Below are 17,360 nucleotides of genomic sequence, written 5' to 3' on the forward strand. Positions count from 1 at the left end.
CCACCGGCAAAATGACGAAGGACCGGGACGCTTCGATTTAAATACAACGGCGACGAGAGAGATAAGAGCTGAGCGACTTCATAAATAATAGTGAATCTTACCCATAAAATACGATTTAAATGGAAAATCACGCCTCTGAAAAGTCAAAGCTCATCAACAACTTGATCTGGTAAGAAACCCGACAGAAATTCATCACTTATTGGCCTCATATCACAAAAGTATGGATGAAAATTTTTACATTAAAATCATTTTTACATTAAATCAAATAGAGAAAGTTATGATGGTAACAATAGAATGATAGATTATCCTTATAACCGTAATTAACACTATCTATTCCAAAGATTGTCCCTCCAATCCTACACAATAGCTAATGCTTTGCTCAGAGCATGAATTTTTCCTCAATTTTTAAAAAATTGCTAGATATCAATGCAATCAATAAATGAAGATACGGATAAATATTTGTGCGAAAAATCCTCCGAGGAAAAATCATTCGCCTTGACCAGGATTTTTCCTCTGTGGATTTTTCGCACAATTTGTGCATTGCGAGTAACTCCGTAAAAGTTATCACCGTGGCTAGTCCTGGTATACTTAAACAAGGATAAATATTTGCCTAAAAATTTCTATTAACCAATACACTAAATTTTCTCAAAAATTCACCTGATTGCAAAGTAAACTATGACGTATATGTACTATTGCAAAATTCGGAGAGATAGAAAATGGCTTTTTTTTTCAATTTACCGTAAGAGGGAAAATTATGGACTCATTTCAGGATCCTACAAACACGTTTTCAAAATTTGATAATATTATCAACAGATGCCAAGGCTCACAAGTTTAAAGGCCGTTTTACACTGGGCACGTACTTGCACAATCTGACGTGAGTACAAAGGCGCAGTCAAAATTGCATCAAGTAAAGCCGTGAATTGCTAGAAGACATGTGAGAATGTGTGGACATGAGAATACAAAACAGCCCCTGTTCTAAGTTTGTTCATACATTCGTGCAATTCCACACCATTTTAGAAATTAATGCAGTTGTAACCTCCGCAATTCCGTGCCCTGTGTAAAACGGCCTTAAAAGCTTGAAATTAAAGAGGAAAGATATAGAAGTAGAACATGCTGATATTGAGTTATTATAACTATGCTGATATCAGAGATAACAATGAATTTTTTACCATATCAGATAATGGCATTTTAAAGTTTATTTAACAAAAACCATGATAACACTAAAACCATATACTTTGCACTATTTCCATTTAAAAAATTTACCCAACAAGTTAACATCTTTCAATTGACTGGAGTGCCATCAGGACTGTAGTACAAGTTAACTAAAACAGACTATATAGTAAGGGGGGAGTGTGTAGAGGGAAAAGGAAAAAAAATCAATGTATGAGGGCAGATCGGAAAGTAATGCACAAAATTTTTTTCCCCCTAGTATTGCAGCTGGAATGTAGAAATCACAACAATATAGCTTGAAGTTTTCGCCACAGAGGATATTACGTTTTCACATATGGCTCCAGCGAGAGAAGCATTAACTATGAAACAAACACGGCACACACATGTTACTGTGTGAAGAGGAGCTAAGTGTAACTCGATATTTTTGGGCCAAAGTGCATTCACTTTGTGAAACTCACAGGAAAATGCGTGGCCTGTATGGGATAACTATCTGTAATGTAGCAATATCTCCGGGAGGTGTGTATTCTTCCAAGAGGGCCACGTGAGCCATAGTAATTTGCCACACTCCAGGTGCCTGGTAACAGCTTCAAATCTGCAGAATATCTACAACATTGAGGCAGCAATCTTGAAGGACCAGTATTTGCACTTGCTAACCTTATTGCAGGCATTCAAAATTTCCTACGGTGAACTGTATGACATTGTCAATGAAAAGTGGAAATTCCGCAATGTTAGTGCTCGCTGGGTACCTAAGAAACTGACAGAGAACCACAAGGGCTAGCGAATGATGACAAGTTTGGATTTGGACGAGCTGGAGCACTACCCACCCAAATTTGGGTGGGAGGCACTCCAGCATCCACCAGAGTCTGGCACCGTCTGACTTTCATCTGTTTGGTTCCATGAAAATATTCCTGGCCAGTCAACACTTTGCAACAGATGCAAAAGTGAAATCAGCAGTCTGCAGAGAGCTATACTCCCACCAAATGGACTTCCACAAACAGGGCATATTGAAACTGGTACCACAATCGGAGAAATGTGTTGATAAAATTGGTGACTCTGTAGGTCAAAGATGAAAGTTAATTTGTGATTTGTTTTGTTTTGGTACATATTAAACTTTTTGGGAAAAAATTTAAAGTGCAATACTTTCTGATCTGCCATTGTACTAATGTCACAATGCAAACAAGTTCTCTGACAAGAGTAATTCCACTAGCTAAGATGGAGGCATAAAAAACTTGGATGAAGAGAGAATTGTAGGAACAGTATGTCAATCGCAACAACATTCCATTTCATCGGCATCTCCTCCATACAGAATAGTTTCAATTGTTGCACATAGGAAAATGGAACCCATTAAATTACCATATCCAGAGTTAGGCAATTGACAAAGCCATCAAGAAACTACAGATGATGATTAAGATACTGGAATGCATAAAGCAATGCAGCATCAGCCCATTGAAAGAGAATTAATTATATTATCAAAAATGCCCACCTCTTATTCCTTTTACAAAATAGAAATCAACCTGAGCAACCTCTATTCATAAAAAAAAAGAGCGAGAGCTTTTAAATAATGGCCAGTCATATATCCCTAACCATCCCAATGAGGTAAAAAAATTACAGAGCAAGTAGTGGATAGTGACATCAAATGAATACATATGTGGTATTCTAGGCATTGGAAAATCGTCTACAAATAAATGAGAACAAAACAAAGTCAACTCAAGTAAAGTCATCTGCTTGCCTAAATACATTATGCATCTTAAACAATAATCCAAAAAGAGAATTTTACCATACTATACAATCAAATGATAAAATATCTTGAAATTTTAACAACATAAACAATTATATTGGAAACAAAAAGTATGAAATTCTAGGAAGATAATTTTAGGCAAATTATATCAACTCTCTGGTACCAGAGAAGTGAGAAACTTGGAACCTACCTACTCTTAATGTATCCCACAGCGGACTCAAAATTGAAATAAGACGGTAAGCAGAAGACACAGAACAGGAGACAATAGAAAAACAATTTCCGTATACCTTGCACGGGAGCAGCTTATACCCCACTCCACAACATTGATCATTATGTGTGGGTACGTGCATAGACCAAAAACGTCGTGTGAACGCATACCCCAGCAAAAAGTTTTTCACAGAGAGGATTAATAGGAGTGGGTAGAATCCTTTTGAGACTGAGATGTTTTCCCTTTGAGCATATCTAGAGGCATACCTACCCAGCAGGATGTTCAAATACAGAAGATGTATGATGTGACGTAACAAATGGTAATGAGAAAACGACACGAAGAATGAGTCAGATGAAACCAAAAGTAGCACAACGGGGTTTGTGAGCATGAGATGCACCTATGTACCAACTTTGGTCATAATATGTGCAGTCCTATGGAAATGCATATTGGGCAGACAAACAGAAATATAGACTAGCTGACCCGGCAAACCTTGTTTTACCAAAAAAATTACTAAATTATTCTTAGTCTTATTATTAGTATTTTCTTGGTAGTCAAATAAAAAATAATTAACTTATTGCAAGTGTGTAGGGATGTGGTATATGACTCAAAGAGGAATGGCATGCTGTGAACGATGATGAACTATAAAATTAACAAAACACCAAACATTCATTTTTTTAATACATTGTACTTTAATTATCTTCATAAAATCTAATTTTACCACGTTTTTACACACAACAGCTCCTTTCAGTGTCCCCAAATAAAAAGAAAAGGAGCTGGCAAAGGAAAATTTGGAAAAAAAGCAATGATCCCTCAAAATACTGTGACAGAACTATCTAATAGCTCTCATTTAACCCTGTGTTAATAATAATAATTATATTTTCCATAGCAAGGGTTACCTAAAATACCCAGGGGATAGGCTATAGATTTCCCCAACACCCTTACTGGCAAAAACATTTCTGGACAGTTTGGAAGAGAATTATTTGAATAAAAACCCACCCCTGGAGAGTCACTTGTGAAATAATTAGGTATGTGGATGACATTTTGTGTTCAGGGAGCATCAAGACATTGGCAAAATATCCTTGATTTTATAATATCGTCTCAGAATGGCATGCATACATTTGCGATGTACTGTACTTAATTTAATACACTCATTATACATATTATTATATTATGTCAATACTTCTTCATACCAACACTGCACTTACATTGATGTGATCAGAAAATCAGCATATAAATCAGCTGTACTGTACGAAAACAACAAGCAATGATCATACTATCCATGCCAACTCAAACTTATCCCAAGTCAAAAACTCTCAGTAATTCACAGTATGGTCCACAGAGTCATTGATATCTCTTCTTTGGATGAAGAATATTGTAAGAAGATTTCCCTCATTAGTCTATAGCCATTGGGCAGCCAATTGAAAACCTTTGGCAATGGTAAACATTCATTGGCAAAAGAGAAAGAAAAATAAAATTCTTAACTTCCTTGACATTGAGTTAGCCTTTCAAAATAAAACAAACATAAAATGCCTTCTTCCCAAAGTGAGACCACATCAATAAATTGAACCAAAGGGAAATTTATAAGTTGTAAGAGTGCAGATGGCAAAACATCTCACACTGGACAGATGGGAAGATGCCCGAGGGTCCAAGCAGCTAAACACTAGAGGAGCACCTAAAGGAGGAGGATAAATCCCAGTTGTCAACTCATACCCCGATAGAAAGACATTGGGTTGATTTTAACCCAGAAATGATGTACTAAGAAAGAAAATGAACCCGCATTTACATTTAGGAGCATCATGGAGCTGTTATGAAGAAGGACATTAATAATGACCATGCTTTTCTTCTCCATTCCCTGCTCTTTGACCTTCCGCAGTTAATCCCAAGAAACTCTCCTCACACCAACAGACAAAAATAGACCTCCCACCGCTACCTCACCATAGAAGCAGACTTAGCTTAAAATTTGCAAACCATCCCTCACTCCCTCCCATCACCCAACTTACACAGGATTCTTACAACAAATTTTCACTCTACCCAAATCGACTTTATATTGTTTTGCTTACATTTTACAACAGTCCTGATGATTATGTAGTGTGTTGAAAATTGTTGACTCATTAAATAAATTCAAATAAAATAAATGCAACACGCAAAGGACGTGAAGGAGAGGAAATATGTAGGTGTGAAAAGATTTGCTGATAGGAGAATTGAGTGGAGAGCTGAAGTCAAACCAATCTTAGGATTTTTGAACAGTGATGATGATGATGATTAAATAAATTTTTATACACAGAAATAATGCAAATTACTTAATTCTATAATTCCATTTTGATTCCTCACAGTAATGGCCTCCACCATAATTTCCAAAAAACCATGGTCACTAAAGGCTTTTGAATGCTAGTGCAGAGCATCCAAAATTTCTGGTGGCATGACATCACTTCACATTTTGCAACTGCGTACACCATATTTCTTTTTCTCCTTTGGTGTACGTTTTATGAAAGGAAGGGAGGGAGGCAGAACCCGTAACATCCCTGTAAAGCAAATTTCTGGCAGAGATATATCTGTATCCAGAGGGGAGAGGAAGAAAACCAAGATGGTGAAGGTAAAAACAGCAACGAATGTAGGAAAATAAAATGTCAGTACATACTAAGTACCTGACACTTCCTCAACAAGATGTCCACCAAAAAAGAGAAGTAAAGATGCATTATCTACCTTACACGTGTACAAGCTTTCAACCACAGGCAAAAATAGTAAAACATCACTCATTGATTCACTAATGCATTTCACTCTGCCATGTATACGTGCCTAGACCAATATGAGGTCTCCAAATGATGCAAGGTTTAAATGGCTTTAATTTTTACTGAAGCTATTCTACAGCTAGATTTTCATAGAGTATTTTGTGAATCACCCCAACAGTCCTCATTCCCAAATATATAAAACTTCCCTCTTCAATTCCATATAAGGATTAGCCACTTTCATTCCACCTCTAAATCCTTATCTCTTCTTCCCCCTTCTCCACTAATCTAGCATTCTTCCCTCTAACACATTTTTTAACATCCTCTCCTCACTTAGTACTTGCACCATCCCTACCATTTCTCCTCCCCAACTCATCTGGAAACGCTCTCTCCTTGCCCAAAAAGTATAGTACTTCACCATTCCCACTCTCTCCATACACTTAACCTATATTCTCCCCAAAACCAACATCTCAAATGCCTCCAGTCCAGAATCACCTATCCACACAATTAAGCCCATCACTCCAAATCAGCCTTTTAACTCCTTGTAATCAACACTCTCATATAATGATCCTCTCTTCATCTCTTTACTGGTCATAAACCCCTCCTCTGCTGAAAAAATTCTATTCCTTATACAGTAGATTCCGGTTAATTGGGACATATCGGGACTTGTGCACTTTGCCCCAATTAAGCGGCTGCCCCAATTAGGCGAACTATCCAGTATATGGGCATAAACAAACGTTGAAATGATAGAAAGAAGACTAAAGAATGTTTATAATGCAACATAAGTTTATTAAACTATTAATTTGATTAATAAATCAGCGAGTTTAGTTAATTTATTATCATTTTTAAGAATTATGACAATTTAGTTAAAAATATTTTTCACAGCATCGGGCGACGCTGAATGATTGTCTTTTACTAAGTCCTATTAAAGAAAAGTCCTATCCTCTTGCGGATAGTATAACAACAAGAACTTTCAAAATAGGGCAACAATAAGAACATTTGTGAATTATAAGAGTAAATCAGAGGAGGAAAATATAAAAAATAGTATTCCGAAAACAAAAAAATTAATTTCGTCGCGAGTATAGAGTCTATGTCGCCGACTCATGGTCCAATAAAGCGGCATGCTGCCCCAATTAACACATTCAGTGCGGATGACATATATATATGTCATGAGGGCTTTTCCACTCAGGCGGATGTCATAAATGTATGTCTTCGGGAGTACGTTTTTCCGCTGGTCACTAGGGTGCTCCGAGCACGCCTAGCGTTACTTTTTCACCCTCCCGTAGTTCGGGATTGACCTTACACCATTGCGGAAGTGTCCGTTTCTAGTTCTATGTGTTCCTTCATTTTTAGTGTTTTTTTGCTTAATACTTTACTGCTGTTTTTGGAACAATTTGGCAGGTTGAGATTTTTCTTTTCATTTTTTCGTCTCTTTTTCATCATTCTTATCGTACATATCATAATCATGTCTTACATATGGATTATTTTTTTTAATTTGTTTTTTTACCTTCATTTTTAATTTATTTATATTTTATGTGCTATCACAAAAATTATGATGAGACTAACTTTTTTATTGAAGATATTTATCCCCGTTTCATACTCACTACGTTATAAAAAAATGATCTTAGTGCGGTGCTTCAGTTAATGATACTATATTTGAATTTCTTTTGCTATGAACATTTTTTATTAATGCAAATTACGTTTATCCTGGGTGATTTTTTTTGGGTCTTTTTCCTACTTTTACTGCATATTTTCTCATTCGTTTCCGTATGTCAATTACCAATCCTCTATTCACATCGATTTTATTTCATTTTCTGAGTTATTCATACGTTTTGGGTTAGTTGCAGATTTTCTTCCTTTTCATAAAAAAATAACATTAATGTCGTATGCAAAACTGCATTACATTATCTACAGTATTGGTCTGTATTTTTCTACTCGTTTATTTGTTTCCTTAGCTTTGTAAACGAAATTGCGGAAAAGAATAGACTCAGAGGTATTTTAAGCATTACGGCATTTAACCATTATTTATTCCCTTGAAATAGTATTTTTATCTTATTTTTTAATATATTCATATCTTATGTACAACCACAAAAATTATTATCAGACTTAGTTTTTGTTAATAGCGTGTATTCCCGTCTCAAAACTTACTATTTTATTCCAAAATGTTTCCATGCGGTCCAAAAGGTCGTATTTTATACTTTATTAATAATTTTAAAATAATTATTGCAAATTACGTTTTTTTACATAATTTGGGTTTTTTTCCTAATTTTACGGCATATTTTCTCAGTCATTGCTCCGCATCAATTACTTGTCCTCTGATCATTATGGTGTTTTCATTTTGTAGGTCATTAATACATTCTAGTGTTAGGTACAGATACAGTCTTAATTTTCATAAAAACTAAGGTATAAATCACATATGCAACACTCCATTACACAAATTGTACTATTTTGCTGGATAATTTTTAAGGCTCAATGTTGGAGTCCCTCTCTACCAGCGGCACTCCCAGAGATTATTTCAACTTGCAAATGATATTTTCTTTGAAATAATCCTCTCATAGACGGAGAAAAATGCAGAAAGCATTTTCCTCCGAAATCCTTCACCAAGGGCCTTCACTAAGGGCATAATGGATTGGAAGCTGTTGGACAGGGAGAACTGGAAACTTGGCTGGGCCTTCTTCTCCACATGGGCGCAATTAGGGTTAACACGATTTTTAACGATTGGTGGTCAGAATTAGTGTGAGTACCGATATTCGGGAGAAAATGTGCCGTGATAGGTTTTTAGGAATGATGCAGGCTCTTCATTTCTCCGCTAACCGTGAAGGCATCCGTAGGACAGTGACTACGATTTGCCCAGAATGTGAAGGTCAACCAGGGCTCTAAGGCCTTGCTTTCAAATATATCATAAACATTTGTGAGAATTTTTATTGAAAAGTTTCAATTTTGCAATAACTCTGAGGTAACATAGATTCAAAAAAATGTTTATCCCATAAATTTATATTTTTCTTGCCGTTCATTGTGTGTTCTATTTCTGTGACTTGAAAAAATTAAATCTACGGCCGTTGAAACAAAAAAAATACACGTAAAGACTAATTCCAAGATATTTCCGCCATTAACCTAAGGAATCAATGGTAGAAGAAGTATTATAAACGGAAATATGAAAAGTTCACTCCTTCATACAAGGAAAATTGCATGTGTGTAATGCGGGTTGCGTGAATTGTCAATTACTGGTGACGGGTGGCATACATGTATGTCATTAGGGTTTTTTACAAATTGCTTGAAATAGAAACAAAAAAAATTGCAAATTCTGTTGTATTACTTCCAAGACCACCGTTATGAAGGAAAATCACCCATCCGTCACTGGAGGTTTCGGTGAAAATATCATCCGCATTGAATGTGTTAAGCGGAGAATACTCTGGGATATTCCTCTATTGGGTTCTGTTCTTCAAGATTTGCCCCAATTAAGCGACTGCCCCAAGTAACCGGTGGACCCATTAAACGGAATCTACTGTATCTTTATAGCTTTGTTTGCTTCCTCTAGGATGAGGGTGCCAGTTTGTGGCCTCATCTAAGCCAGGTAAAAGAAACAAATAAATAAAATCGAAACAAATCTAGGGTGCTGCCCAAATGGTTGACCTGCTCTACCTGATCCAGTTTGTGTCCATCTGTTTTTATGTTAATCCTCACACTCCTTGCAATCGTTCACAAAATAGAAGGCTTAAAAATACAAATGAAATTTGACTGGATTCAGATTAGAGTTCCTATGGTGATAATGTGAATATTGAGTCAAGTCACATTTTATGATGGCTTTGAGATACATAGGTAATAACTACTGCTATATAAAGCAAAATTATAGAATCATCACTAGGCACCAACTATAGGGTTTAAATGTAAATCCATGATACACCTAGTATGCAGCAGAAGAGAAGAAGTCAAGACTAACATTAAAATAGGGAAGCAAACACTGGTGGTGGTGGATGAATTCTGTTATTTAGGAAGATAACTAGTGACGGGAGAAGTAAGAAAGAAATTATCATCAGAATAGCTCAAGCGAAGAGAGCATATCACCAAAAGAGAGACCTGCTTATAGCGGAAAACTTAAATATGGAAGTAAAGAAACAATTTATAAGAACCTACATTTAGAGTATGCTCCAATACGGAAGTGAGGCATGGACAATGACCGCAGCGGAGACAGCAAGGATAGAGGCCTTCGAAATGTGGTGCTACAGAAGAATGATGAAGATCAAATGGATCGACCGAGTTAGTAACGAGGAAGTTCTAAGAAGAGTAGGAGAGAGGAGAAGCCTCATGAAAACCTTAACAAGAAGATGGAACAACCTTATAGGCCACATCTTGAGACATGATGGCCTGATGAAGACAATCGTCTAAGGACAAGTGGAAGGCAAGAATGGAAAAGGAAGATCCCGAACAAAATATATGGAACAAGTGAAGAGAGATGTGAAAGAGAAGAAATACATAGGTGTGAAAAGATGAGCTGATAGGAGAACTGAGTGGAGAGCTGCGTCAAACCAATCCTAGGATTGTTGACCAGTGATGAAGACATCTTATAGTACTCTACATAAAATTATTTAGGCAGTTCTTTTCACTAGAGAAATACCTCACTCAAAATACTTTAAATAGCATCACCTTCAGGAACCCATTTCCCTAACTCTGTGTTACACTACCACAAAACCACCTCCATTCTCATGACTCTCCATATTATAATGGGAGCCTCCCACCTATGATGCAGCTGATTCAAATTTTAATTTAATAAAACACATCTAAATATCAGCGCAGTTTAAATTTATATTGATTTAAAATTGAAAGCATAAATTTGCTATAGAATATTAGCAGATTTTGGGAAGTAATCTCACAAAAATCTTTCCATAACAAAATGTCAGAAATTCAAATCTTACACTTATGAGGATTTCCATGAAGTTTTTACATAAATAAAATCATCCAAATTCCTTTTATACATACTTAAAGTAGGTGACTGCCAAGTTCAAGAGCTCTGACATCATCCCCTATCACCTCAACACTCTTTATCTTGTGTCAATTGCATCCATATTAAATTCATGTTTGGGAATTAGTGAGTTCGGATTGAATGAATCTTGGAGAGAAATACCTGCAGTGGTGCCACAATGAGACAAATTTCATTTTATCACTTTTTAATATGTTTTTTTCCAATTGATGTAATGTATTACTATCTTCTCAGCTGATAACTTCACTATTTTCTGCACTTTCGTCTCTGCCAACGATGATGTAATGTAAATTTAAATGACTCTAAAGTTATTTTGCAAAAATCCTTGCAAGCATCTCAATGTGGCCCAATGTCGGGCCACAATGAGACATGGTAATTAACATTAGAATAATACATTTTAATAGCTATTTATTGTAAATTTTACTCATAAAAGAAGTTTATTTTACAAATAAACCTCTTTTACATTTAAAGCAATGGTGTTTAAGTTATAATAATTTAGGTAAAAGTTATCAATTTAAAGTTAACACCAAACTTATAAAAGGAATGGAAAAACCTTCACCCATCAGTGAAGGTTTTGGCAAAATCGTTATATTAAAAAGTCTAATCAAGATAAGAGGAAAACAAAAATAGCCTTCATTTTCAATTACATGTATTATTTTCTTCATTTTTTTTAAGCCAGCCTTAATGTTAGTTGGAGTCATTTCTTTTTCGTAAGCAATTTCAACACAACAAGTAACTTGATAAATGATTATTGGTTTGCCTGGATAGTGTAAATGTCACCTCAAGAAGCTCATCGATTTTTGCAAATTTCCAGGTCGGAAAAGATAAGTTACTTACAACTCAATAGATTGTGTCAACACTAAGAATTTTTTCAAGTTTGGCAGTGCATTCTGTTTTATTTATTATATTTTATCTTTAAGTTTTGAATTTTAAATACGGTACAATTCCATGGGCCACATTGAGACACCTGAAATCTGTCTCAATGTGGCCCAAGCCAAAGTGTCTCATTGTGGCCCAATGTGCAGCCTTTGATTGTTTCCATCATACAACTTGTTTCAATAGTGATGAAGTTAATTTATATACATTGAAATGTCACATTTGAAACATTCTTTAATGCTTTACTATGAAAAATCAAAATACATATCTTAAGTGAGTGGTAATTGACAATGAAAAACAGCCGTATTTTAACTTTTGCACCATGAAAACAATGAAAGTATGTACATCAATCTGCAATAGAGTGATACCAGCCATACGCAAAGTGGAAGCATAGTTAATAATGAGTTTTATGCTATTCCCAAAAGATAATAGCAGATGTCATACAACTTCAAAGCTAAATATGCTCACTGTATCAAAGTGGCCCAGGTCTCATTGTGGCTCACTCTGCCCTATCCAGCCAAGGAAAGGGTTATCTATTGTTCCTCTGAGCAGGAACATGAGAGCAAGCATGCCAGATAATATATTTTTCAAAGTTCCCAATAACCTTGCATTCAGACTAAAACCTGCTCATTGCTGCACGGAGGAGTCTTAAGATGATGCCACTATTAGCTTCATCACTTTCATGCTGATGTTCTGTTCACATCCATGTAAGTGCAGTGTTGATATAAAGAAGTATTGACACATCATAAATTAATTGCATCTGCTTGAAGTCATGTTAATATAAGCATTTGCTCAGTGTGAAAGTTTGGAGGCTGTGGATTCTACGTGAAATCAGGAGGAAAAAGCTGGAACTTTCATGTGAAACATATGTTTTTGAGTATGTTCACTGTGAAAAGGAATAGCAAAACAAAATGATGATGCACAACTGTAGCACAGACCCTCAATATTCAGGCAAGAATTAAAAGAAAATTTTTGGAACCTCACTTTCACTTTCTGACCACCTATGAGATGAAAAGGCAGGTTATTTTTCTCTTGCACAGTATTTTATGCAACATTAGCAGAAGCAAGCAGAATATGTTAGTGGATGGCATCACTCAGTAATGAGTCAGTGGCAGCGTGTTCTCGCCTCATTGATATCAATGCGAAGACAACACATATCAAATGTTAAGCATAAAATATACCAAGCTGTCTTAGAGCTGCAAACTCATCTTTACATTCCTGATGGCATAATCAACCAAATCCTTAAGTATTCAGTGTTATTCATGCCAGAGCATACACTCAATTCTTAACATTCCAAATACTTATGTGTATCACTCGGCTGTCTCATACAGCAGGACTTAATTTAATTTTAGTTGTTGATATTCAACTATGGTCATATACACTCAGAATTCATTTGATAGTGACCCAAGATGGATGAAAGCAGTCATATGATAAGTGCAGAACAGAGCAAAGTTTTTTTTATATAATCATGTCTTGCTTCCACAAAGTGAATTAGTGAATCTACAGGCATATTTGGAATGTTGAGTCAAGGTTGATTCATTGCACCTTAATTATTTCCCAAGATTTTTTAGCAAATATTTTCTACATATATGTACATGAACTGGTAAGCCTATGGTTTCCCTTCATCAGATAAAGCTACCTTTCTCCATGCCTATTGAGCCAAGAGGCTCTCTAAATCATGGTTTCTCGATTATGGAAAATGAAAATTTAAAGGTGTTGATTTTCTTATTTTTTTCTCAGTGTGATGACTGCTCCTGATACTTTTAGCTTGTTATGATGAAACCTTTCTCTAACACACAGTAGCACACACAAAAGTGCACAAGCGGCTGAGAATTTCTGAGCAGTGCCTTTCGGTATAAGTAACCAGAAAATCCATATACCTACATGAATTTCAAATTGTAAGAAATCGAGGTAGTTCAAAAAATACTTTGATGCCAAGAAAATGCGATGCCTGAACAATCATAAAGTGATCTGAATAAGTACTAAATCAAATATCCCTATTTCCACAAATTTTCTGTCAAAAATTTCAGAATAAAGATTAATAAAATTTGAGGAAAGGCAAGAAAGGCAGCATACAATAAGAAAATTAACCAAACCATATGGAAAATTGTAAGATAAATATACTGGCAAAAGATGAGTTTGATTTGTTCCTAAGTGTAGGCAAGGTATTCCAAATACACACTATATTGTTTGAAATGGGGTCTGCCTATAAGAATGGTATTTATTCACCCAACAGGTTTAAAGACGTAACTTACAGCATCTAAAAAGTTAGAGGATAACTTTATGCTTTCAACTGCTTTCTTACAAAATTATAATACCAGTTTTGGGTGCTAAACATTATCATGTCTTACATTCAGGGGTAAAAAATCTTGGCACAAAGGCCTTATGTAGAGAACTCTTGTATTATGACAAGTTTCTGTGCTGTAAACAAGGAACACTATCATTTCAAAATCTTAAACGTTGTACTGGTTAGTATGCTAGATTTGATTAATGAACAACAGTTTCTAAGCAATGGTAGCAGCTGGTCTCTTCAGCTCATACATGGGTAGATAGCCAGACACACAGAGAAATTCTGCTTCACAACTGCCAAAGACACGATATACATGTATATGGAAACTTCATTTCTGAATGCAAGTAATGTAGCGCATTTCAGTCAAAGTAAGGCTGACCTGAGGCCAAATAATGGGTATCTTTACCATTAAGCCCGGTCAAATTTCATGCCTCTCTTCACAAATATGAGAAGTGCTAAGCCACAGCATTCAACTAAAATTGATTACATACATCATATTGCCTAAAAAGTGCCAATGGTAATTAAAGTTGACTGTAGTTCCCACGAGCACTCAGCAATATAATAAAATACAAAAAAGAAAACAAAAATAGCACAATTTTGCAATGAAATCAGCTTTAGATTTGACATAGATTTCTTAATATGTAGTGACAAAATGTTTAGCAAAGCATATTTATACAAATACAGCAACAATCTAGATGTTTCAACAATCATTGCATGCATAACATAGGTAAAGATTTTATTGATGTATAGTCAGGATTTCAAAGAGAAAAATTATTGCCGGGAAAAGAGAATTAAAAATGCTCAAATACAAAAAAAAAACAAGTATCAGAACTGATGTAAGTGGTCATAGCAGTTTTAAAATGTCATCATCAGCTTTTTCTGTGAGTAATTTAAAGCCATAGGAGGTCTAGGGGAAAATATCTAGGGTATTCCGTCATTTCACTTATATTTTAATCCTTTTACAGGTTAAATACCCTTGTTAAAATGATTTTCAGGGTAGCAATCAGAAGTTTTATAAAGTGATTTTAGTAACACACCATGGATTTTAATGATTCACTGTCACAGGCAACATTGAATTTAATTCATTAATCCTTTGCATAAGTTTTGACACTATGAAATTGCACTTGCTTGCTTACAAAATTATGGCAACAGCAAATCTTTGAAAGTTTAATGATAAAAGTGAGAAAATAACTTACCGTTATCGTTGAAGTCCAGCAATCTCAGGAAGGCTGGAAGGGACAAGTGATGCTGAGCTGCGTTGTATGCTTGGTTCTGACTAGCTTGCTGGTATAAGCTGTGCCGCTGATTGTTACGAATCTGAAGACGATGATACTGATTCAATACTTGTCGACGTCGAAATGCAGGTGTAGAGGTCTCTTCATTATTCTCCTTTATGACTTTAACATTGCTGGATGGAGAGAAGCGCTCAATATCTGGAAACAGCTCTGGGGAATCACGAGTTAACTCCCTCTGAAGCTGACGAGTCTCATAGGTGAGGCTCCGCACTCGCTGCAAGAGGTCCTCATAGCTCGAGACTGGCAACGTCATCGCACCACCCCCCGTGCGAAAACTGTGAAAGGAAATCCATCAATATAGTAACACAGTGAGCCCTTGTAATAAACATTAAGTGATTCATTCTCTACACGTTGAAGAGAAAACAAATAAATTGCATAAGTTAAGATTTCCAAGATTATAATTTCACTTATTTCATTACCGAGTAATATAGAGGAAAATAAAGAGCTCAACTTATATAGAATGAATTTAATGAAAAATGGAAACCCTTCAATAATATCATCATAAGAACGAACTATTAATTTTTACATGCAAACTTAGTTTCTAATGAAAATAAGGGTTAATAGGGATAAAAATTATACCCTCGACATTGACATAGAAAGCAAAACCATTCCAACAAAGAATTTAACAATTCAAACTAAGGAATTGGATGCATAGAAAAATATGACATATTTTCCTTTTGAATATGACGAACTTTGCCCATCAGTACACCACTCTGGGATATTTACAGTATGAATGCTGTGCCGAATAACTGACAGCTCATTTTTCACTCACCTTGCTGAGAACACTTCAATGAAATAAGTGACTTAAAGTTCTGTTTCCACCACACAAGAAAAAATTTTTAAGCAAAAGTGTGATTGATTATTCAATGCAGCAGTATAACCAAAAATGTTATAGAAGAGAGCATATTATCACTGTGAAAGCTACAAAACAAATATTATGACCATTATTGATTAGAAATATGGACTTGATAAGATGCATTAATACCTGGGATTAAATATAGGTCAGTAGCATTAATATACAGGAGGAATGGAAAAAAATACAAAAAGCTCATGAAGGCTACATAATCCTTGAAAATTCGGCAACGAATAACTATGGAAATGGCAAAGTAATCTTTCCAGGTTCACTCTTTAAAGTTCAGAGCCTTACTAATGCATTGAGAAACTAGTAATTACCCTAGATTAAAGAATATGGCCAGGCATGCTCATGAAATACATAATGAATTTGGTAACTCATAACCTTGCATGTTGTTGATAGATTATTATTATTATTATTAGATGATTAAAGGTTTTACACATCACTTCATTGTCAAAATTAATGTTGCAGAAGAAAAATTATTAAATATCTGCCCACAATCATTTGATGTCAACCAAAACTATCTTTTGATACTAAAGAAAGCAGAGAATATTTTCATTACCAGTGGTGAATGAAGAAATTTTTGTAAGAATAAAAGAGCATAAAAGATTTAGAACAACAGACTTTGAATGCATACTATTAGCATAAAATCAATACAATTCCATATTTGTCTCATTTTCAGGTAATGTAGATTTTAACATCATCATTATTTTAACATCACATTATCCTTCTTTCAAGACAGTCCATATTTTTACCACTTTTCCCACACCCAATTATGTTAATCACAGTAAAGATTGGCTAAGAGATATTAACCCAAAAATGTCAGTGATGGTAGAAGAATCTAATAGTAAAATCCACACCTAGAATTTTCATGGTGTTTGAAAGGCACTTTAGGTGCAAATTCCCACAAAGGAAAAACTATTTACAGATACAATAAAAAATTTCATTGATTGCAAAACATTTTCCTTTTCAATGGTTCCTAATCCTTTCCTTCAACTAGTATTACTACCAAATCCTACTACCAGTCTTATACAATGCTGCATTTATCTGAGCATATACAGCCCCTTCTGAATTCTGGCAGCTTTATTTCCATAGAAAGATTGAATTTGGCGTGCAAAGTAAGCTTTCAGTGCTTATCACTTGTGATCACAAGCAAACATCGTTAACCTCAGTATTGGATTTCTAAAAGAATTGATTACCTAAATTGATTTAAAAGAAGTCGCTCC

General features: G+C 35.2%; 1 protein-coding gene across 3 annotated transcripts in view; it reads right to left on the bottom strand.

The window, feature by feature from the left end:
• Positions 1 to 17,360, bottom strand: part of LOC124158725 (adenomatous polyposis coli protein-like) — a 389,744-nt gene that overhangs the window by 352,296 nt on the left and 20,088 nt on the right. For all 3 annotated transcript variants that reach the window (XM_046534002.1, XM_046533985.1, XM_046533994.1), the window contains exon 2: positions 15,183 to 15,556. In XM_046534002.1, the coding sequence (XP_046389958.1) occupies positions 15,183 to 15,534 (352 nt within the window). In that variant the 5' untranslated portion in view covers positions 15,535 to 15,556. The remainder of the gene's footprint in view (positions 1 to 15,182; positions 15,557 to 17,360) is intronic.

Source organism: Ischnura elegans, chromosome 1 (assembly GCF_921293095.1).
Source record: "Ischnura elegans chromosome 1, ioIscEleg1.1, whole genome shotgun sequence".
In the NCBI taxonomy this organism is placed as follows: domain Eukaryota; kingdom Metazoa; phylum Arthropoda; class Insecta; order Odonata; family Coenagrionidae; genus Ischnura; species Ischnura elegans.